The sequence below is a fragment of the Nomascus leucogenys genome, chromosome 3 (genome assembly GCF_006542625.1).
Source record: "Nomascus leucogenys isolate Asia chromosome 3, Asia_NLE_v1, whole genome shotgun sequence".
Lineage (NCBI taxonomy): Eukaryota > Metazoa > Chordata > Mammalia > Primates > Hylobatidae > Nomascus > Nomascus leucogenys.
The window spans coordinates 86,984,797-87,010,401 of NC_044383.1; the positions used below are offsets into that span (position 1 = coordinate 86,984,797).

The window sequence follows — 25,605 nt, forward strand, 5'->3', positions numbered from 1 at the left end:
TAGTGCATCTATACGTAAACACTCTGCTCCATGGCAATTCTACCTCCTGGCATCATAAAATATTCCTATGCTTTTTAATCTACTACAAATGAGAATCATTTGTTAATTAAAGTATAGAACCAGCTTACAGTCATAATACCTTTCACTTAGAATAATTTTTAATGAAAAATACCCACGTTATATCTTCTTTTTCTTCCCTTATTCTTTCCTATTCTCAGACTCTACTGTGTGTATCCATAGATACACACACATCTTTTTTTTTTTTTTTTTTTTAAGATGGCATCTCGCCCTGTCACCCAGGCTGGAGTGCAGCAGCATGAATCATGGCTCACTGCAGCCTCAAACTCCTGGGCTCAAATGATCCTCCTTAGCCCCCCAAGCAGCTGGGTCTACAGGTGAGTGCCACCATGCCCAGCTAATGTTTTTATTTTTTGTAGATATGGGGTCTCACTTTGTTGTTGCCCAGGCTGTTCTCGAATTCCTGGCCTCAGGTGATCCTCCTGCCTCAGCCTCCCCCTGTTGGGATCACTGGCGTGAGATACTGCACTTGGCCCATACATATCTTAAGGTTATCTGCTAATATACTTAAAAAAATAGATTAAAGATAAAATGCATTTTCAGAATATCTGTGAATTATAGGAAAAATATAACACTAGCTATGTGAAATGTAACATACTTTTAGTTTATCAGAAGTTGTTACAGAGATTAAGAGGTCAAATTATTGTTTTGAAGTTTATGCTAAACAACAATCCCACCAGTAAACTTGTAAAGATTTGTTTTCGCAAATAGAGGAAGGTTGTTTGAATGAAGAAAGGTATATCTGGCGGGTGGAGCCAAGATGGCCGAATAGGAACAGCTCCGGTCTCCAGCTCCCAGCCCCAGTGACACAGAAGACTGGTGATTTCTGCATTTCTGCTTGAGGTACCGGTTTCATTCTCACTAGGGAGTGCCTAACAGTGGGTGCAGGACAGTCGGTGAAGCGCACTGTGCACGAGCCGAAGCAGGGCGAGGCATTGCCTCACTCGGGAAGCGCAAGGGGTCAGGGAGTTCCCTTTCCTAGTCAAAGAAAGGGGAAACAGACGGCACCTGGAATATCGGGTCAGTCCCATCCTAATACTGCGCTTTTCCAACGGGCCTGGAAAACGGCACACTAGGAGATTGTGTCCCGCACCTGGCTCGGAGGGTCCTATGCCCACGGAGTCTCGCTGATTGCTAGCACAGCAGTCTGAGATCAAGCTGCAAGGTGGCAGCGAGGCTGGGGGAGGGGCGCCCGCCATTGCCCAGGCTTGCTTAGGTAAAACAAAGCAGCCAGGAAGCTCAAACTGGGTGGAGCCCACCACAGCTCAAGGAGGCCTGCCTGCCTCTGTAGGCTCCACCTCTGGGGGCAGGGCACAGACAAACAAAAACTCAGCAAGAACCTCCACAGACTTAAATGTCCCTGTCTGACTGACAGCTTTGAAGAGAGTAGTGGTTCTCCCAGCACGCAGCTGGAGATCTGAGAACGGACAGACTGCCTCCTAAAGTGGGTCCCTCACCCCTGAGCAGCCTAACTGGGAGGCACCCCCCCAGTAGGGACAGACTGACACCTCATTCAACCGGGTACTCCTCTGAGACAAAACTTTCAGAGGAACTATCAGACAGCTGAATTTGTGGTCTCACGAAAATCTGCTGTTCTGCAGCCACTGCTGCTGACACCCAGCCAAACAGGGTCTGGAGTGGACCTCTAGTAAACTCCAACAGACCTGCAGCTGAGGGGCCTGTCTGGTAGAAGGAAAACTAACAAACAGAAAGGACATCCACACCAAAAACCCATCTGTACATCACCATCATCAAAAACAAAAAGTAGATAAAACCACAAAGATGGGGAAAAAACAGAGCACAAAAACTGGAAACTCTAAAAAACAGAGCACCTCTCCTCCTCCAAAGGAACGCAGTTCCTCACCAGCAACGGAACAAAGCTGGATGGAGGATGACTTTGACAAGTTGAGAGAAGAAGGCTTCAGACGATCAAACTACTCTGAGCTATGAGAGGAAATTCAAAACAATAGCAAATAAGTTAAAAACTTTGAAAAAAAATTAGAAGAATGGATAACTAGAATAACCAATGGTGAGAAGGGCTTAAAGGAGCTGATGGAGCTGAAAGCCAAGTTTCGAGAACTACGCGAAGATTGCAGAAGCCTCAGTAGCAGATGCGATCAACTGGAAGAAAGGGTATCGCTGATGGAAGATGAAATGAATGAAATGAAGAGAGAAGGGAAGTTTAGAGAAAAAAGAATAAAAAGAAATGAACAAAGCCTCCAAGAAATTTGGGACTATGTGAAAAGACCAAACCTACGTCTGATTGGTGTACCTGAAAATGATGGGGAGAATGGAACCAAGTTGGAAAACACTCTGCAAGATATTATCCAGGAGAACTTCCCCAATCTAGCAAGGCAGGCCAGCATTCAGATTCAGGAAATACAGAGAACACCACAAAGATACTCCTCGAGAAGGGCAACTCCAAGACACATAATTGTCAAATTCACCAAAGTTGAAATGAAGGAAAAAATGTTAAGGGCAGCCAGAGAGAAAGGTCGGGTTACCCACAAAGGGAAGCCCATCAGACTAACAGCTGATTTCTCAGCAGAAACTCTACAAGCCAGAAGAGAGTGGGGGCCGATATTCAACATTCTTAAAGAAAAGAATTTTCAACCCAGAATTTGCTATCCCGCCAAACTAAGCTTCATAAGTGAAGGAGAAATAAAATACTTTACAGATAAGCAAACGCTGAGTGATTTTGTCACCACCAGGCCTGCCCTAAAAGAGCTCCTGAAGGAAGCACTAAACATGGAAAGGAACGACCGGCACCAGCCACTGCAAAAACATGCCAAACTGTAAAGACCATCGAGGCTAGGAAGAAACTATAGCAACTAATGAGCAAAATAACCAACTAACATCATAATGACAGGATCAGATTCACACATAACAATATTAACGTTAAATGTAAATGGGCTAAATGCTCCAATTAAAAGACACAGACTGGCAAACCGGATAAGGAGTCAGGACCCATCAGTGTGCTGTATTCAGGAAACCCATCTCACATGCAGAGACACACATAGACTCAAAATAAAGGGATGGAGGAAGATCTATCAAGCAACTGGAAATCAAAAAAAGGCAGGGGTTGCAATCCTAGTCTCTGATAAAATAGACTTTAAACCAACAAAGATCGAAAGAGACAAAGAAGGCCATTACATAATGGTAAAGGGATCAATTCAACAAGAAGAGCTAACTATCCTAAATATATATGCACCCAACACAGGAGCACCCAGATTCATAAAGCAACTCCTCAGTGACCTACAAAGGGACTTAAACTCCCACACAATAATAATGGGAGATTTTAACACCCCACTGTCAGCATTAGACAGATCAACGAGACAGAAAGTTAACAAGGATATTCAGGAATTGAACTCAGCTCTACATAAAGTGGACCTAATAGACATCTACAGAACTCTCCACCCCAAGTCAACAGAATATACATTTTTTTCAGCACCACACCACACCTATTCCAAAATGGACCACATAGTTGGAAGTAAAGCTCTCCTCAGCAAATGTAAAAGAACAGAAATTATAACAAACTGTCTCTCAGACCACAGTGCAATCAAACTAGAACTCAGGATTAAGAAACTCACTCAAAACCGCTCAACTACATGGAAACTGAACAACCTGCTCCTGAATGACTACTGGGTACATAATGAAATGAAGGCAGAAATAAAGATGTTCTTTGAAACCAACGAGAACAAAGACACAACATACCAGAATCTCTGGGACACGTTCAAAGCAGTGTGTAGAGGGAAATTTATAGCACTAAATGCCCACAAGAGAAAGCAGGAAAGATCCAAAATTGACACCCTAACATCACAATGAAAAGAACTAGAAAAGCAAGAGCAAACACATTCAAAAGCTAGCAGAAGGCTAGAAATAACTAAAATCAGAGCAGAACTGAAGGAAATAGAGACACAAAAAACCCTTCAAAAAATTAATGAATCCAGGAGCTGGTTTTTTGAAAGGATCAACAAAATTGATGGACCGCTAGCAAGACTAATAAAGAAGAAAAGAGAGAAGAATCAAATAGATGCAATAAAAAACGAAAAAGGGGATATCACCACCGATCCCACAGAAATACAATCTACCATCAGAGAATACTACAAACACCTCTATGCAAATAAACTAGAAAATCTAGAAGAAATGGATAAATTCCTCGACAAATACACCCTCCCAAGACTAAACCAGGAAGAAGTTGAATCTCTGAATAGACCAATAACAGGTTCTGAAATTGTGGCAATAATCAATAGCTTACCAACCAAAAAGAGTCCAGGACCTGATGGATTCACAGCTGAATTCTACCAGAGGTACAAGGAGGAACTGGTACCATTCCTTCTGAAACTATTCCAATCAATAGAAAAAGAGGGAATCCTCCCTAACACATTTTACGAAGCCAGCATCGTCCTGATACCAAAACCTGGCAGAGACTTAACCAAAAAAGAGAATTTCAGACCACTATCCTTGATGAACATTGATGCAAAAATCCTCAATAAAATACTGGCAAACTGAATCCAGCAGCACATCAAAAAGCTTATCCACCATGATCAAGTGGGCTTCATCCCTGGGATGCAAGGCTGGTTCAACATACGCAAATCAATAAATGTAATCCAGCATATAAACAGAACCAAAGACAAAAACCACATGATTATCTCAATAGATGCAGAAAAGGCCTTTGACAAAATTCAACAACCCTTCATGCTAAAAACTCTCAATAAATTAGGTATTGATGGGATGTATCTCAAAATAATAAGAGCTATCTATGACAAACCCACAGCCAATATCATACTGAATGGGCAAAAACTGGAAGCATTCCCTCTGAAAACTGGCACAAGACAGGGATGCCCTCTCTCACCGCTCCTATTCAACATAGTGCTGGAAGTTCTGGCCAGGGCAATCAGGCAGGAGAAGGAAATAAAGGGTATTCAATTGGGAAAAGAGGAAGTCAAATTGTCCCTGTTTGCAGATGACATGATTGTATATCTAGAAAACCCCATTGTCTCAGCCCAAAATCTCCTTAAGCTGATTAGCAACTTCAGCAAAGTCTCAGGATACAAAATTAATGTACAAAAATCACAAGCATTCTTGTACACCAATCACAGACAAACAGAGAGCCAAATCATGAGTGAACTCCCATTCACAATTGCTTCAAAGAGAATAAAATACCTAGGAATCCAACTTACAAGGGATGTGAAGGACCTCTTCAAGGAGAATTACAAACCACTGCTCAATGAAATAAAAGAGGATACAAACAAATGGAAGAACATTCCATGCTCATGGGTTGGAAGAATCAATATCGTGAAAATGGCCATACTGCCCAAGGTAATTTATAGATTCAATGCCATCCCCATCAAGCTACCAATGACTTTCTTCACAGAATTGGAAAAAACTACTTTAAAGTTCATATGGAACCAAAAAAGAGCCCGCATCGCCAAGTCAATCCTAAGCCAAAAGAACAAAGCTGGAGGCATCACGCCACCTGAATTTAAACTATACTACAAGGCTACAGTAACCAAAACAGCATGGTACTGGTACCACAACAGAGACATAGATCAATGGAACAGAACAGAGCCCTCAGAAATGATGCCGCATAGCTACAACTATCTGATCTTTGACAAACCTGACAAAAACAAGAAATGGGGAAAGGATTCCCTATTTAATAAATGGTGCTGGGAAAACTGGCTAGCCATATGTAGAAAGCTGAAACTGGATCCCTTCCTTACACCTTATACAAAAATTAATTCAAGATGGATTAAAGACTTATATGTTAGACCTAAAACCATTAAAATCCTACAAGAAAACCTAGGCAATACCATTCAGGATATAGGCATGGGCAAGGACTTCATGTCTAAAACACCAAAAGCAATGGCAACAAAAGCCAAAATTGACAAATGGGATCTCATTAAACTAAAGAGCTTCTGCACAGCAAAAGAAACTATTATCAGAGTGAACAGGCAACCTACAGAATGGGAGAAAATTTTTGCAACCTACTCATCTGACAAAGGGCTAATATCCAGAATCTACAATGAACTCAAACAAATTTACAAGAAAAAAACAAACAACCCCATCAAAAAGTGGGCAGAGGACATGAACAGACACTTCTCAAAAGAAGACATTTATGCAGCCAAAAAACACATGAAGAAATGCTCATCATCACTGGCCATCAAAGAAATGCAAATCAAAACCACAATGAGATACCATCTCACACCAGTTAGAATGGCCATCATTAAAAAATCAGGAAACAACAGGTGCTGGAGAGGATGTGGAGAAATAGGAACACTTTTACACTGTTGGTGGGACTGTAAACTAGTTCAACCATTGTGGAAGTCAGTGTGGCGATTCCTCAGGGATCTCGAACTAGAAATACCATTTGACCCAGCCATCCCATTACTGGGTATATACCCAAAGGACTATAAATCATGCTGCTATAAAGACACATGCACACGTATGTTTATTGCGGCACTATTCACAATAGCAAAGACTTGGAACCAACCCAAATGTCCAACAACGATAGACTGGATTAAGAAAATGTGGCACATATACACCATGGAATACTATGCAGCCATAAAAAACGATGAGTTCGTGTCCTTTGTAGGGACATGGATGAAACTGGAAAACATCATTCTCAGTAAACTATCACAAGGACAAAAAACCAAACACCGCATGTTCTCACTCATGGGTGGGAATTGAACAATGAGAACTCATGGACACAGGAAGGGGAACATCACACTCCGGGGACTGTTGTGGGGTGGGGGGAGGGGGGAGGGACAGCATTAGGAGATATACCTAATGCTAAATGACGAGTTAATGGGTGCAGGAAACAACATGGCACATGGATACATATGTAACAAACCTGCACATTGTGCACATGTACCCTAAAACCCTAAAGTATACTAAAAAATAAAAAAGAAAATAAATAAATAAATAAATAAATAAATAATTTTGTGCATGGAAAAAAAAAAAAAAGAAAGGTATATCCATACAATTCATATACTTCCTCCCATTAGTTATGCAGTTGATTAAAGTTATTTTTTTGGCTAGCACATATGACAATTGATAAAGCCTACTAGAACATTGTGACATTAATTGGAGTCTACATAGTATCTCACATGCAAAAGAGTAGAAAGACTGGAAACTCAGTAGATCAAAAAGACTTGTCTGCTCATCCTATGGAGTAGTCATTCTTTTATTCCTTTTCTTTCTTATTAAACTTGCTTTCACTAAAAGAAAAAAAAATACTTGGGTGTTAAGGAAAATAATATAAAATGAAAGCTCCCCTATTAAAGTTAGAGCCAAGACTATATAAAACAATGGAAACTTATCCACCAGAACGTAACTCCTTAAAGGCCTTCCTTTCAGGTACACTGAATCACCTAGAATACCTTCAAAGCAGCTGTCCTGGCTACTTCCATTAGGGCAATGGAATATGAATTCAATCTATACTGACATTTACCTTGGAAGACAGATCTTTACATTCTTCCTCAATAGTAAAGAGGAGATATCTGCTATCTTTTGGGGGAATTGGTAGCTCCATATCTTGAGGCAAGGAACCTCTGAGATAGCCTATTACTTCTAGAAGTTTGAAGTTTTTCAAAAAGAACCAGTAGGTGGACAAAGCTTGCTATCCAGGTGGCCCCATCAGTGGTGGTGGTGGTGGTTAGACAGTGAAAGAAACCAAAAAGCTAACCTAAGGAGGCAAACCTTAAAATGACAGAGGAACATAAAATGTGTGTGTGTGTGTATGTGTTTATTGTAGTAAACCTATGCAGAAATTATTCTAGTGTGCATTTACCTTTTATTATAGGACTATCTTATAATTATGATGTTATTCTTCCTTCTCTGTATGGATCAACAATCTGATCTTTCTCTCATTATTTTCAATTATTGTAGCTTTATGGGAGAATGTGAGGAAACAAATGGTTAATTCATTAGTTTATATAGCATAATATAAAAACTTGAGAAGATGCATAAGCAGTTGATACAAAAAAGGCAAACACCCTACCAACTGGACACTGTAGAGTGATATAATAAAGCAGTTACAAATATTCAATCATATTACCAAGTCCCTCTTAGAAATTGGCTAAAGTAATTACAGGCAGACTGTTGAAAAGGGAACCTGAGTAATTAAAAGGAGGTGATTTAAGTATACATTGAAAAACAGGGATTAAAAATATTATTCATGGTCTAATGGGAATTCTTGGTTAAAAAATGTAGAAATTTTTGTGAAGTTCTCAAATTTTAAAACAAATTCTCACTAGATCATGGGTACAATTTAAAAATCCACCAATATAGGACAAAGGAAACACAGTCAAATACATTTTTATGGTATATCCAACCTGTGCTGAAGGCTGTTTTTGCCTTCTGATGTGATTTTGGGAAAGTTACCTAGTCTTCATCTGTAAAACGAGAGTAATAATTGTACTGCTTCACTAGACTATTGTAGAAAATGGGTCAATTAAACGCAAAGCATGTACAACAGGGCCTGATACAAAGAAAACCCTCAATAAATGTTCACCATTACCACTGCTGTCATGATGTTTGCGTTAGGGCCCATCATTAAATAGTGATTTTTGTTTTCTTTTTTGGTAGGAGGTACAGGGATGTTGTGCAGTTCTCCAAATATTCTGGTATAATTTGGTATTTAACATACATTAATTCCAATTTAAATTTGCAAGCATAGGTTTCTAGAAATCTTTCTAATCAGTGTACACTGTCACATTTCTCTATGTGCACGTGTGTGAGATGTGTTTTCCTTTCATGAATTAACATCATTTTTCTTGTAGTCTTTAAGAATATTGCTGCTTATTCGCTCAGAGCCACAGGAGGAGGGGAGAGGCCTGGAGGATATCAACAAGAACAAGTTGAAATCATCGCAGAAGGATAAAGTTTGTCACTTTATGATCTTCACACAATCTAGTGAAAAAAACCGCAGTAAGTTGTCTATCTCAAAATGACTGGAAGTTAGATGTTGCAGCAGATAATTTTTTCCAAAATCCTGAACTTTATATACGAGAGTGTAAAAGGATCACTGGAAAGGAAGAAGTTAGAACAACTGTACAATAGAGACAAAGATCCTCAAAATGAGAATAAAATTGTAATAGATGGTATATAGCAGTTCTGTGATGGCCTGGCACTCAATCCAGCCAGCATTAGTGTGTTGATTATTGCATGGATGTGCAGAGCAGCAACACAGTGTGAGTTCTCCAAACAGGAGTTCATGGATGGCATGACAGAATTAGGATGTGACAGCACAGAAAAACTAAAGGCCCAGATACCCAAGATGGAACAAGAACTGAAAGAATCAGGACAATTTAAGGATTTTTACCAGTTTACTTTTAATTTTGAAAGAATCCAAGACCAAAAGGATTAGATCTAGAAATGGCCATTGCCTACTGGAACTTAGTGCTTAATAGATTTAAATTCTTAGACTTATGGAATAAATTTTTGTTGGAACATCACAAACAATCAACATCAAAAGACACTTGGAATTTTCTTTTAGACTTCAGTACAGTGACTGTAGATCATGTGTCTAATTATGATGAAGAAGGAGCATGGCCTGTTCTTATTGATGATTTTGTGGAATTTGCACGCCCTCAAACTGCTGGGACATAAAGTACAACAGTGTAGCCCTAAAGGAATCTCCTAGAATGTACATAGTCTGTACAATAAATACAACAGAAAATTGCATAATTTCTGCTGGCTGGACTGAACTAAAGATCAATTCTCACAATTCAGACTGAGGGTTGAGACAAAACTTTAAGGATACATCTTGGACCATATTGTATTTCATTCTTCTAATGGTGGTTTGGGCTTGTCTTCTAGTCTGGGCTGCTCTAAACATTTATAATTCCAATACTGTGGATTTCATCTTATATCTGTGGACCATACTACTTTATTCTCCCATAAGTCCGAGAAGCTTTATGGTGATTATTTTGAGGTTTCCATTTTTGCATAAAGCACAATGCTGTCTTCATCAGAAAACAGTTGACATAAGAATTAAACATATGAACATCACAAAGCAATTTATAAGAACTTCTTAAACTACGCTTTGGGCTAGTTGCAAAGACTTGTTAACAGCACTTCCAATAAGGGTGATCTATTTAAGTATGCTGGATCTGGAATGGTATTTTGGTTTGGGGGGAATTTTTTTTTTTTCCTGGCAAATGACATGTGTTGTTGATGTGACTAGAGTATCTGATGAAAAAACAATGTCAGAATAACCAACATGAAAAATTTTTAGGATAACTTGATGCCTACCTGAAAAATGTATTGTGTTTCAGACTCTTGATTTCAAAAGGTTCCACAGAACTAGTCTGCACTTACCTTACCCATGTATATATATAATTGTCCTATGGGGAGCTTTTATTTAGAAAATGTCCGCATAATGTAAGATTCTACTCCTGTCTACATTATGCACTACATAATTGGACTTAATTATGCTTTTGAAATGCTTATCTGCCTGTCACGTAAGTTAAACTATTTAATGTGTTTTGAATGTTTTGGATTGCTACACAATATTCTAAATTTAGGCATGAGGGTTTGTTTTTTGTTTTGTTTTTACTTTTTTTTTGTCATTGCACTATGGAACACAAATGAAATTATCTTAATTAATTAATTAATTTCTTGGAATGATTAAAGATGTCTTTATAAAGTTTTTTTTGACTTCATTCTAAATACACAGAATAAAAAATGGTGTCAGCTCACTTGTAAGACACCAACCAGATTTTCCTTATACTGTCTCAAAATTTAAAGATCAATTTCCCCAGAGGGTGTGCAATGCATCATAAAATGGCCCTTTTTTGAGGGTGGGAGAGGAAGCGTTGGGCAGGATGGAATATTAAATTGTAACATGATAAACATGCAAGACTGTTATCCAATCTAGATAATTTATATACATTTTGATGACTTAGGAAAACAAAGCAATCATTTGTGACAAGCCTAAAAAGCTTGACATGTTTAACATACTTAGGAACTTTTTTTGTGTGGTGGGAATTCTCTAATTGTATCATGTGGGCCTTTTGAAAGTAACAAACAGAAGGCCAGTCTGTTGCAAGTTCGCTGCTGAACATCAGATTCCATCCTAAGAAAACACACGGTGGATTGGATCGGGGGTGGATACCTTACCTTAGCACAGAAGGAAAGAGTATGTCAGTGCAAAGTACGGACTAAACTGCTTTCAGGAAAAAAGTTGTAAAAATTGATACAGGTTGGAAAAGGGAATTTTCCTTCCTGGCTTGGAGTCCTCCCAATTTAAGGCAGAACCCATCCACTCCAATTTCTGCAGTTTAAAACTTTCTCTACTTATTTAGTTTTCTCCTCTGAGTTCAACCGCTGCTGGATGCGTTTGGCATAACTTTGTGCCATGGAGTTAATGATAGACAGGATGAAGTAACACACCATGACAACGACCAACTTTTCAAACATCCAGGACAACCAGTTTTCTCCCTGTGGTGTGCCCATTTCGCTTTTGTGGTGAAGCTTCTGCCGTTGAGCCTCCAGGTACTCCTGAAATGGCTTCTGCAGAGATGGACCTATGCCGGGGACAGCACCAATGAAAGCCACCATTTGCTCCACTATGTGCTTGCTGAATGTTATTATAACAAAAATTTTCTGGATATGCATTTTTATTATTGCTTTTCCAATTAGGGTTGCACCAAAGACGGTCCGAAAAGGTACCAGAAAGTGTCAACATGTTATTCCAGCCAGATCAAATAAAGGATTTGGAATTGAAGCACAGGCCAAAATTCCAAAAAATCCAACTTTCTGTACTAGTTTTTGAACTGCCAGTTTGGCCCGGGAGGCAAAGTCTTGTGCAGACTCTGCATGTTCCAGCATCTTTTCAAATTCCTGATACTCTTCATCATCTGGTTCAGCACCTGAGAGGCGAGCTGCTCTGGCCATGAAATACGGAGGCAGCTCTCCGATTGCTGTACCTATACCCCACATGCAGGCCTCAATCCTAACTTTTGAGATGATACTCCACAAAGAAATGGTTCCTTCAGTGCCCCCTTCATCTGGACAAATAATCTAATCAGGATAGGGTGGTTCAGGAAAATTAACTGAATTGCATTCATAAGCAGCTAATGTAACTGAGGCTATATGTGGACCCAGATAAAGCAGAAAGGTGTGCAGCCCTGTTCCAAGCCCAACAGAAGACAAAATTCCTAGGCCTATCCAGTAGGCATTCAAAAGAAACCGTTTCTCTATACGTTGCACATACTGTTGATGCGCTCCTTCAACATAATACGTAGCTATAAGCACAGCAAGCAGCAGTAAAAAAGACACCACAATGCTTTGACGATGCCATAATTTTGAGGTCCATTCCTTCAAGATTACAAGGATTTCCAGAGAAAAATACTGCAAGGTAATGAGTGGCTGTCTCTACAGGACAATATTCTGCCTTTCTTCCTGCTCCCTCCTCTTCTTTTCATTCACTGAAGAGAGGTCTGTGAAATTTCCATTATGTTGTTCCTTGTTCATTGCTACACGTCTCTGGTCACAATTTTTTCCATTCTCTGCCATTTCATAGATCAGTAACTCTTGAGGAGCCGCTCCGACCCGAGCTTCTCCGGATCTCCGAAATTCTCTTAATTTATAAGAAGACAGTAGGAGTTAAATTTTGAAAATGATTGTGATGAGTCACGAAGTTCAATCTTTATAATATAGGTACTGCTCTTTCAGACAAACAGTCCATTTTTGATGACTTCTTATTTTGTTGAAATTGCTTTAATTGCTAATCACTGTGGTTGCCAAATATTTACTTCAGGAGCAAAGATTTTCAAACAAGCATACACAATGCAAAACACCAATCTGTCTTCTAGTCTATTTGCTGTTTTTGTTTCACTCAGATTAGCTCAGTTTTCTCATCAAAGTAGAATGCTATCTTGTGTGTGTATGTGTGTGTGTGTGTGTGTGTGTGTGTATTTTATTACAAGAGCCATGAGCTGCCTTTATGCTGAAAATGGTCATTTCTCTGTTCACTTACTGACACTCAAAGAAGGGTTTCTTGCTTTCTTAAACATTTCCATAAGGCAGGCTAGAAATGTAATACTTCAAATGTTAGATGATTATGGTCTTTTGATAAGAATAGATTCTGCTTGGTATATCCAGGCACTCTCCAAGGTCTAGGGTTGATATTAACAAAGGAATGTACTTCAGAATAGCAGTACATTTTATGCAAATATGGAAATTATTTTAAGAAACAATGACATATTAAAACTGGTTTTCATTTACATGATTTTGAAATAGACTACAAAGCTTTCCCTATAAACATATTAATATTCCAATCATAACTTTAATTCAAGAATGCAGTTTTACTAAAAGAAAAGTCTGAAAATTTATATTCAGCCTACTGGAATTGGTTATTAAAAGAAAAAGGAAAAAGAATCCTGCTGCTTTCAGTATTTCCTGATTTCATTTTTGTAAATATAAAGAAGAATTTCAATTATGAAACATTTTTAAAAGATACATATATCTCTATATATATGTACTGTTTTGTTTCCTGTTTTGAAGATTTTGAGTTATGGTTACTGTTTTCAGACTGATTAATTCACATATGCTGTGTTTTGAAATAAGATCCCATTAGCTGTTTTTGTTTGTTTGTTTGTTTGTTTGTTTGTTTTCAATATAAAGTGTTTTCTTTAAAAGTCTGATATTGGTTCGTGGCCTAGTGCCTTGGATTTTACATATTTTTCTTTTTAAATGCAAAACCTCGTCAACAGAATAGTGTTTGTCATCAGGTTGGTACTAAACATTTATAATTACTGTGTAATTATAAACAAAAATACATAAAGCTTTGAAGATAGTTATGTAGCATTGAAGTTAAGGTTGTTCACTATGATGGCATCTTAGAATTAAACAAAACTCTTACTAGGGCTGAAAAGAAAAGAATACTGCTGCTAGAATCCTTTAAAATAAATCTTAAAATACATACAAGTGTTTTGATGTAAAATAAACCTTAAAATACACACAAGTGTTTTGATCTGTTAAAATGTAGGCTGCAGGCTTGATAACATGAGCTGAAGGGCAAATCGAGCCTCTATGACTTCTGAAAAAAAACTTTCCCAAACTAACTCAGTAAATTGACAGCACAATCAAACTTGGAAACACACAGTCCTCTGCTTCTCAGATCACTGAGTTCAGGCTCCATAAGCCATGGTTTCTCTTTTTGCATAACACATATGAAAGCTCAATTACTGGGAATTTTTGAAGTAAATACCATATATAGGAAGTAGTGAGAGTGACCAAGATATAAACACATATTCTTATACTATTTGGCTTAGTATTGTATTTAGATGTTTTTCATTTAAATGAAGATTATTTTTTAATTTGCAGACTGGTGGCACATCTTAGAAAGGATCAGAGATATCAGAGCAAGAATAAAAGTCCTGGAATCTCCATTTGGTTTTAGCACAAATTGCCTCAACAAATCACCTTTAGCAGAGCTATTTAACTTCTCTGAAAACAACTGCTTTGTTCTTTGATAAAAAACAGTGCCAGGGCTGGGCGTGGTGGCTCACGCCTGTAGTCCTAGGAGTTTGAGACAAGACTGGGCAACGTGGCGAAACCCTGTCTCTACAAAAAATACAAAAAATTAGCCAGGCATGGTGGCTTGCACCTGTAGTCCCAGCTACTCAGGAGGCTGAGGTGGGAGAATCCATTGAGCCCAGAAGTCAAGGGTGCAGTGAGCCAAGATGGTGTCACTGCACTCCAGCCTGGGAAACAGAGCAAGATCCTGTTGCCCAGGCAAAAACCAAAAATCAAAACCAACCAACCAAACAAAAAACACACAAAAAAGGCAGAGAGGTACTCAAAACACTAGACATTTATCATTAGTTCTGGTTTTGTCACCAAATTTGAAAATTTAGACAACTCACTTAAATTTTTGATACTTTTTACTTTAATTTTTCCATAAGAGCTAACATGAAGCTTTTCTTTGGCATATCCAGTACAGAAAGGCTGTCATATCACTTACTACATTTTACAAATACATTTTGCAGTTAATATGATCAAGAAGAGGATTTCAAAGATAAAGGGCAAAGACAACCAATTCCATAAATATGCAATTTACAAATTAGAATCTTCTAAACAGATTTTAAAAATTGAGATATGCATAGTAATTTTGACATCTATTTTTGTTAAGGGAGATAGCAAAGGAAATGCTAGTAACAGTAAAATATTAAAAGGAACCATGACAAAAATATCTCAAACCAAAAAATGACACAAATGCCCTTGATACATAATTTGAAATGGGATAGGAGAAGCAAAGGCAGGCTGTATTGTAGACTCTGACTTCAAGCCAGGAGGAATAATTCTACTACAACTATGTTTTTCTTTTGTGAAAGACTGCTCAGAACATGAGTAGTCAAGACTACAGAGTTTTCATAATCTGGATGATGGTGCAAATAAAAGGTATGCTTCTATAAAATAAAGGGAATAGTTAAATTACTATGATAAAGCAAGGAAATAAAAGAACTACTAAGAATGAAGATACTAAGACCTATTTCCAAGTCCTGAAATTGTTGTTTACTTTATAAACATTAACTAATGCACTACTTTTCTAAGGTGTTAGTTTTACTCAGATACTAGAGGTTAAGTGACTTGCCTATGGCCTTATACCAAAATGGCAGCAGAGGAGAATTTACAGTCAGAACTGGTGGCAGATTCCCATCCACAGTTCACAGGATCATGCTGATGTTCCATGAGAGCGGTAGTATAATTTTCAATCAGCCAGCAGAGCTGCAAACTGCTTGAACCAGTACTTTCTAAGGCCAATAGTACCCGTGTATGAAATGAAAACAACAGGGCACAGAATTAGAACTGCCAATCAGTCATTTTCTCCAAGTTTCCCATTGGCAACTCTAATATTCTTTCCTCTTTCTGGCTTGTTTACTTTCATACAATTTTGTAGAGAACTTCCAAGAGTGAGAGGATTTAGAATATGAAGCTGGTTTTCATTTTCTTTTTTTTTTGAGACAGAGTCTTGCTCTGTCGCCCAGGCTAGAGTGCAGCAGCGCGATCTTGGCTCACTGCAACCTCTGCCTCCCGGGTTCAAGCAGTTCTCGGCCTCAGCCTCCCGAGTAGCTGGGATTACAGGCACCCATTACCACCCCCGGCTAATTTTTGTATTTTTAGTAGAGATGGGGTTTCACCATCTTGGCCAGGCTGGTCTTGAACTCCTGACCTCGTGATCCACCCGGCTTGGCCTCCCAAAGTGCTGGGATTATAGGCATGAGCCATGGCGCCCGGCAGAAGCTGGTTTTCATCTCTTTACAATGCAGTTTCTTTCCAGGTGGCTTCCGACAAGCCAAGCCAAACATTTAAGATGGTCAGAACGGATGCTTATAACTTAGAGGAAAACTGCATACACAAATGTCTAATAACAGATAACTCACTACATAAATTATGATATTTTATATGAGGGAATATAGCGTGGCCATTAAAAATTATTCTTGAGAACAATATTTAATGCTATAAATTATTAGGCATATATAAAATAACATAAGATATTTCTATAAGAAAAAAGTGTGTGTGTAAACGTATCAAGAAAAAGTCTCCAAAGGAAAAAAGAACTGTACACAACTACTGCATTTTAGTTAGCATCTGCTTTTTGCAAGAGTAAGGGTTAGTAATTCTAAAACTACATCACTGAATATTCTAGGATTGAGGAGCTAAATAAATATATCTTTATTAACAATAGTGTGATACCTTACAGGTAGAAAGAGGAGTTATTAATAAAAAAGGATGAAGACTAAGTGAACCCTTTGGTCTTAGATTGAAATAAGAGGTATAAGAATGACAAACATAGATGCTTTTACACACACATACATAACACGGGAGGTAAATGGACATGCAAATAAATGCACATGTCTGTGTATACATACTTACATTTCCTTGCTTTGTACACAGAGGGCCTAGAAGCAAAGTCACCCAAGTAGCAATGGAATGCAGCAAGCACCCAGATTTTCTATTTTTGAGACAGGATCTCGCTCTGTCACCCGGGCTGGAGCACAGTGGCTTGATCATGGCTCACTGCAGCCTTGACCTGTTCAAGCAGTTCTCTCACCTTGGCACCCCCTACCGTCCATCACCACACCCAGATAATTTTTAATTTTTTTGTGGAGATGTGGTCTCACTATGCTGCCTAGGCTGGTTCTGAACTCCTGGCCTCAGTGATCCTCCCGTCTTGGCTTCCCAAAGTGCTGAGATTAAAGGTATGAACTACCATGCCCAGTCCAGATTTTAGTTTCTACAACCATTCTCTAATAAAAGGAACCAAGGTTCTTAAAAACAAAATGGCCGATTCCAAAGCTGGGGCAGGGACAGCACAAGATGCCAGAATGCAAGGTAGTATTCAAGAAACATTGGGGTGAGTCTATACTTATACAAATAAATAACTGAATAAAGTAAATAAATGGGGGAGAAGGGAAGTTCTTCCTTATAGTATAATTCCAAGAATGACTAAAAAATAAAATCACAATAGTAATTGTTCTGGGCAAATATCACAAATGGATGCTGAAAATAATGTTAAAAACTATGACAAGAGGCTGGGCGCGGTGGCTCACGCTTGTAATCTCAGCACTTTGGGAGGCCGAGGTGGGCGGATCACGAGGTCAGGAGATCGAGACCACGGTGAAACCCCGTCTCTACTAAAAATACAAAAAATTAGCTGGGCGTGGTGGCGGGCGCCTGTAGTCCCAGCTACTCGGAGAGGCTGAGGCAGGAGAATGGCGTGAACCCGGGAGGCGGAGCTTGCAGTGAGCCGAGATTGCGCCACTGCACTCCAGCCTGGGCGACAGAATGAGACTCCGTCTCAAAAAAACAAACAAACAAACAAAACTATGACAAGAAACAGAATATTTATATAATCTCAAAGTTTCTCCCCAAAATATATTTATTAATTACAAAAGAAAAAAAGTAACTCTATAGTGAAGAAGGCTGGCAGACATCACCTCAATTGTATAAAGTCAATATCATTGCACACACATCTGTCATAAGCCTCCTGATATGATACACTAAGAGGACAAACCATCACTGCTGTGGTATTCTTGACAAAGAATACCACAAACTTAAATGTAATCACAAGGAAACATCAGGCAAATCCAAACTGTGGGATAACTCCATAAGATAACTGCTTGGTACTCTTCACAAGTGCCAAGAAAGACAAAAAGACTAAGGTGACATGACAACTAAATGAAACATGGGATCTTGAATTGGATCCTGGTGCAGAGAGAGAAAGGGCAATTATTGGGATAAAATTCATACTGACAAAATTTGAACAGGTCTGTAGATTTGTTAATAGGACTGGACCAACACTGAGTTAAGATGTTAACTTTAGGGGAGGCTGGGTAAAAGGTACAAGAAAATTTCATTGTGGTATTTTACAAGCTTTTTGTAAGCTTGAAATTATTTCAAAACGAAAGTCTAATTTTAAAAAAATTAAAAATTCATTGAAAAAAAGAAAAGACCCTCATATTCATGTGGGTGAAGGTATAATTACTATGAACGACCTTAATTTTAGTATGCTGCTTTTCCAAATTATCTACAATGAAGCATACTATTTTTATAATTAAAGAGAAAACGATTTATCTTTAGATGCTATTTAGAAGGATCAACAATATTTAAGAAATACAAATATTATCCCAGACACTGTATATAAGGATATATATATAGATATATATACTGTATGAAAAAATATCTAATAGAGGCTAAAAGTACCTGGCTGAATCCTTTTCCTTAAAAGTAAATTTAGAAACAGACTCCTTTAAGAAATTTCCTAGATTATTATACAGCTTTTGAATCATTATTGACTGAGTGCTAAAAATGAATCAATGAATTGATCACGCAATATAGGTTTTAGAAGTAATATACATATAAAAATTATAATGTACAATCAATATATCTGCAAATATAAAAATTTAATTCATCTTGCCACTTCTCTTCAACCCTTTCTGACCCCAGAGTTCATTAACAAGTTGAGTGTTTGAGAGAGGAAAGGAAATTATAGGAAACACAAATGAGTATCCAGGGCAACAGCTAAAACTTTAGGACCTTTAACCTTTGTGAAGTGTGACTAATAAGCAGTAGTAAATCACCTTCCTCAATAAGTAAACCATGTGTTAGTTACAAAAGAGTGTAAAAACGTGTTACATGTTTATTATAGCCTTACTTCCCTTCTAATTTTTGATAACTTGAGCTTACTCTATTTTTTTAATAATTCTTCAGTTTCTAAAACAATAAAATTGTTATTTTTGATAATAAGAATGTTTGAGGCTAATTTTAAAACCTTCAAACACTTAAGAACAGCATAAAGAAAAAAATTAAAAATCACCCCAATTCCTGCTACTCAGATACGGCTACTGTTAATCTTTTGGTGGACACCATTCTGGATCTCCTCTCTGGGTATATGTTCATATATAGATATGGACATTCTATACAAATGTAGAGTTCATAAATGGAATTGTAATATTTTGTAGTGTTCTAATAACCTGAGAGATACTTAGGTTATTTCCAAGCCTTAACTTTGCAAATCATTTCATAATGTATATTCTTGTACATATATTTATATAGACTTACTTTACCTTTAAAGAACTTAAATCTTTTGAAAATTTTAAAAATGGGCTTTTATGAAAAAAAAGTTTAGAAACATGTCCAAAAAAAGTATAAAGTAGAAAATCAAAATCCTTTATAATTGCAATCCTTTAGGTATTCTTCCCACACCAAAACCAGCTCTTCTGACAATCATCCCCCAGTAATGTCAGCTCCATGCTTCTAGTTGCTATGGAGAAAAGCCTTGAAATCATCTTTGGTTCCTTGCTTTCCCTAAAAACCCTTGTTCAATTCATTAGAAGAGTCTGTTAGTTCTCCTTAGAAAAATATTCAGTATCTGACCAGTTCTAATCAACCTCACCCATACTAACCTGATCAAACCACCATCACTTATTGTCCAGCACTAGAGCACTTAAGGTGTAAAAAGATCATTGATATGGTTTCAGATTCCACATTGCAACTAACCTTCAAGAAATATCACTTGTTAGATTCTAGTGTAGCATTAAAGAAGAATACCCACAATTATCTGAAAAGGCTATAAAAATACTCTTCTCTTTTTAAACTGTTTACCTCTCTAGGCTGGATTTTTTTCATTTACTTCAACTAACACATCCTACGGCAATAGACATGTTATGTTGATTGTAAAAGAAGATATATAAATCTAGTTGGTCTCTTATGAGTTGGATATTAAAGATACTTGCAAAATGTAAAAACTGCCATACCTCTCACTTTTGTTGTATTGTTTTAACCATCTCTTCCGACCTTTTTTTACAATAAGCCTCTTTGATATTCCTTGAATATACCAAGTAACTTCCTACGTGCAAACTTTCTTAGTGTTTGAAACACACCTCCAGAGACCCTATGGTTCACTCTCTTCTTTGATTTTTAGTTAAATGTTACCTTACCAGTGACATAGTTCCTGAATACCATATTAAAAAATAGTACAAAACATTACCCTCCGTCTTTCTCTTTATTTTACCATTCTTTATTTTTTTAAGAAAATAGCAGTTATTTAAAAATGGCAGTTATTACCTATTAATTTATATATATATATATATTTATTATTATACTTTAAGTTTTAGGGTACATATGCACAATGTGCAGGTTTGTTACATATGTATCCATGTGCCACGTTGGTGTGCTGCACCCATTAACTCGTCATTTAGCATTAGGTATATCTCTTAATGCTGTCCCTCCCCCCTCCCCCCACCCCACAACAGTCCCCAGTGTGTGATGTTCCCCTTCCTGTGTCCATGTGTTCTCATTGTTCAATTCCCACCTATGAGTGAGAACATGCGGTGTTTGGTTTTTTGTCCATGTGACAGTTTACTGAGAATGATGGTTTCCAGTTTCATCCATGTCCCTACAAAGGACATGAACTCATCATTTTTTATGGCTGCATAGTATTCCACGGTGTATATGTGCCACATCTTCTTAATCCAATCTATCGTTGTTGGACATTTGGGTTGGTTCCAAGTCTTTGCTATTGTAAATAGTGCCGCCATAAACATACGTGTGCATGTGTCTTTATAGCAGCATGATTTATAGTCCTTTGGGTATATACCAAGTAATGGGATGGCGGGGTCAAATGGTATTTCTAGTTCTAGATCCCTGAGGAATCGCCACACTGACTTCCACAATGGTTGAACTAGTTTACAGTCCCACCAACAGTGTAAAAGTGTTTCTATTTCTCCACATCCTCTCCAGCACCTGTTGTTTCCTGACTTTTTAATGATTGCCATTCTAACTGGTGTGAGATGGTATCTCATTGTGGTTTTGATTTGCATTTCTCTGATGGCCAGTGATGATGAGCATTTTTTCATGTGTTTTTTGGCTGTATAAATGTCTTCTTTTGAGAAGTGTCTGTTCATGTCCTTTGCCCACTTTTTGATGGGGTTGTTTGTTTTTTCCTTGTAAATTTGTTTGAGTTCATTGTAGATTCTGGATATTAGCCCTTTGTCAGATGAGTAGGTTGCGAAAATTTTCTCCCATTTTGTAAGTTGCCTGTTCACTCTGATGGTAGTTTCTTTTGCTGTGCAGAAGCTCCTTAGTTTAATTAGATCCCATTTGTCAATTTTGGCTTTTGTTGCCATTGCTTTTGGTGTTTTAGATATAAGGTCCTTGCACATGTCTATGTCCTGAATGGTATTGCCTAGGTTTTCTTCTAGGGTTTTTATGGTTTTAGGTTTAACCTGTAAGTCTTTAATCCATCTTGAATTAATTTTTGTATAAGGTGTAAGGAAGGGATCCAGTTTCAGCTTTCTACATATGGCTAGCCAGTTTTCCCAGCACCATTTATTAAATAGGGAATCCTTATCCCATTGCTTGTTTTTGTCAGGTTTGTCAAAGATCAGATAGTTGTAGATATGCGGCATTATTTCTGAGGGCTCTGTTCTGTTCCATTGATCTATGTCTCTGTTGTGGTACCAGTACCATGCTGTTTTGGTTACTGTAGCCTTGTAGTATAGTTTGAAGTCAGGTAGCGTAATGCCTCCAGCTTTGTTCTTTTGGCTTAGGATTGACTTGGCGATGCGGGCTCTTTTTTGGTTCCATATGAACTTTAAAGTAGTTTTTTCCAATTCTGTGAAGAAAGTCATTGGTAGCTTGATGGGGATGGCATTGAATCTATAAATTAGCTTGGGTAGTATGGCCATTTTCACGATATTGATTCTTCCAACCCATGAGCATGGAATATTCTTCCATTTGTTTGTATCCTCTTTTATTTCATTGAGCAGTGGTTTATAGTTCTCCTTGAAGAGGTCCTTCACGTCCCTTGTAAGTTGGATTCCTAGGTATTTTATTCTATTTGAAGCAATTGTGAATGGGAGTTCACTCATGATTTGGCTCTCTGTTTGTTATTGGTGTCCAAGAATGCTTGTGATTTTTGTACATGGATTTTGTATCCTGAGACTTTGCTGAAGTTGCTTATCAGCTTAAGGAGATTTTGGGCTGAGACAATGGGGTTTTCTAGATATACAATCATGTCATCTGCAAACAGGGACAATTTAACTTCCTCTTTTCCTAATTTAAAACCCTTTATTTCCTCCTCCTGCCTGATTGCCCTGGCCAGAACTTACAACACTATGTTTAATAGGAGTGGTGAGAGAGGGCATCCCTGTTTTGTGCCAGTTTTCAAAGGGAATGCTTCCAGTTTTTGCCCATTCAGTATGATATTGGCTGTGGGTTTGTCATAGATAGCTCTTATTATTTTGAGATACGTCCCATCAATACCTAATTTATTGAGAGTTTTTAGCATGAAGGTTGTTGAATTTTGTCAAAGGCCTTTTCTGCATCTATTGAGATAATCATGTAGTTTTTGTCTTTGGTTCTGTTTATATGCTGGATTACATCTATTGATTTGCATATGTTGAACCAGCCTTGCATCCCAGGGATGAAGCCCACTTGATCATGGTGGATAAGCTTTTTGATGTGCTGCTGGATTCGGTTTGCCAGTATTTTGTTGAGGATTTTTGCATCAATGTTCATCAAGGATATTGGTCTGAAATTCTCTTTTTTGGTTGTGTCTCTGCCAGGCTTTGGTGTCAGGACGATGCTGGCCTCGTAAAATGTGTTAGGGAGGATTCCCTCTTTTTCTATTGATTGGAATAGTTTCAGAAGGAATGGTACCAGTTCCTCCTTGTACCTCTGGTAGAATTCGGCTGTGAATCCATCAGGTCCTGGACTCTTTTTGGTTGGTAAGCTATTGATTATTGCCACAATTTCAGAGCCTGTTATTGGTCTATTCAGAGATTCAACTTCTTCCTGGTTTAGTCTTGGGTGGGTGTATTTGTCGAGAAATTTATCCATTTCTTCTAGATTTTCTAGTTTATTTGCATAGAGGTGTTTGTAGTATTCTCTGATGGTAGATTGTATTTCTGTGGGATCGGTGGTGATATCCCCTTTATCATTTTTTATTGCATCTATTTGATTCTTCTCTCTTTTCTTCTTTATTAGTCTTGCTAGCGGTCTATCAATTTTGTTGATCTTTTCAAAAAACCAGCTTCTGGATTCATTAATTTTTTGAAGGGTTTTTTGTGTCTCTATTTCCTTCAGTTCTGCTCTGATTTTAGTTATTTCTAGCCTTCTGCTAGCTTTTGAATGTGTTTGCTCTTGCTTTTCTAGTTCTTTTCATTGTGATGTTAGGGTGTCAGTTTTGGATCTTTCCTGCTTGTGGGCATTTAGTGCTATAAATTTCCCTCTACACACTGCTTTGAATGTGTCCCAGAGATTCTGGTATGTTGTGTCTTTGTTCTCATTGGTTTCAAAGAACATCTTTATTTCTGCCTTCATTTCATTATGTACCCAGAAGACATTCAAGAGCAGTTTGTTCAGATTCCATGTAGTTGAGCGGTTTTGAGTGAGTTTCTTAATCCTGAGTTCTAGTTTGATTGCACTGTGGTCTGAAAGACAGTTTGTCATAATTTCTGTTCTTTTACATTTGCTGAGGAGAGCTTTACTTCCAACTATGTGGTCCATTTTGGAATAGGTGTGGTGTGGTGCTGAAAAAAATGTATATTCTGTTGATTTGAGGTGGAGAGTTCTGTAGATGTCTATTAGGTCCACTTGGTGCAGAGCTGAGTTCAATTCCTGGGTATCCTTGTTAAGTTTCTGTCTCGTTGATCTGTCTAATGTTGACAGTGGGTGTTAAAGTCTCCCATTATTATTGTGTGGGAGTCTAAGTCTCTTTGTAGGTCTCTAAGGACTTGCTTTATGAATCTGGGTGCTCTTGTATTGGGTGAATATACATTTAGGATAGTTAGCTCTTCTTGTTGAATTGATCCCTTTACCATTATGTAATGGCCTTCTTTGTCTCTTTTGGTCTTTGTTGGTTTAAAGTCTATTTTACAGGAGACTAGGATTACAACCCCTGCCTTTTTTTGTTTTCCATTTGCTTGGTAGATCTTCCTCCATCCCTTTATTTTGAGTCTATGGGTGTCTCTGCACGTGAGATGGGTTTCCTGAATACAGCACAAATATATTTTAAACTGTCAGTCTTCCCCATCTTGAGTGAAAATCCGTAACAGAAGGGACTCTTCTGTCTTGTTCATTATTATATGCTCAGTGCCTAGAAAAGTATCTGGCATGTAGTTTGCCTTCAATATGTTTTAGTAGAATGGGTGACTAAAACTGTCATCTTATTTCATTTATATTTGCTTGCACTTTGGAAATTCTTGATATGATCAACCAGTTGTTTCTCAACAATGCTACCATAAAGTTGTTAAATGCAAGTACATTTTATCCTAAAACTAGAAAAAAGAGGGCAGGAATGATGGGAGAAAACACACATAGGTATTAGAAATGACTTTCATACCTGACATACTCTGAGAGCTTGGTCCAAGACTGTTTTGGTATCAGTGTCATAATCTGGGCAGGGTAGCATGGCTCGGCTGAGATGTGCCTGCAGCAGGAGATGTGCTTTGGTGTGAGGGCTGTCAAATGAATGAGGATTTGATTCAATGGGAAGACATTTTGCCAGTTCACTATTCATATGATCTTCATTGTGTCTCACTGGCAAATCTGTATATTCTTCTGCATCCTGAAAAAAAAAAAAAAAGCCCCACATGGTTGGATCAAAGTATAATAATGTGCTTCTTAGCTTTACTGACATTTAAAACATGGCTCAGAAAAATCATACAATAACCATATCCCTTAGAATTTTGATTGTTCAATATTATCATTAATACACAAGCAATGTATTAATGATAGTGAATAATGTACAATCTGTGAAATTCATGAATGTTCCTTTGTATTTACAGTCAACAAAAATAACAGAGTATTTACTAGGCATCACATACTATGCATGACACTGGGGCCACAGCAGTGAACCAGAAACTGAGAGTCCATCAGGGAAGGTAGATAAAAAAATTATATAAAGTGTAATAAATGTTATGATATGGTAAAAGTACAGAGTGTTGAATGGAAATTCAGTTTGGGGGACCTTCTTATTTTAGAGGGTGAGGGAAAGCTTTCTGAAAAAGT

At 37.8% G+C, this 25,605-nt stretch overlaps 1 protein-coding gene and 2 pseudogenes across 2 annotated transcripts in view; 1 reads left to right on the forward strand and 2 right to left on the reverse strand.

Annotated features, from left to right (window-relative positions):
* The window catches only part of ASCC3 (activating signal cointegrator 1 complex subunit 3), a 393,050-nt gene that overhangs the window by 19,441 nt on the left and 348,004 nt on the right, over nt 1–25,605 (reverse strand). The window contains exon 37 of the mRNA XM_030809499.1: nt 24,938–25,162. Coding sequence (XP_030665359.1) covers nt 24,938–25,162 — 225 coding nt within the window. The remainder of the gene's footprint in view (nt 1–24,937; nt 25,163–25,605) is intronic.
* LOC101177624 lies at nt 8,940–9,705 on the forward strand (annotated as a pseudogene).
* LOC100580006 lies at nt 10,705–12,653 on the reverse strand (annotated as a pseudogene). The gene has a single exon (XR_121193.4). The product of XR_121193.4 is annotated as a vacuole membrane protein 1 pseudogene (transcript).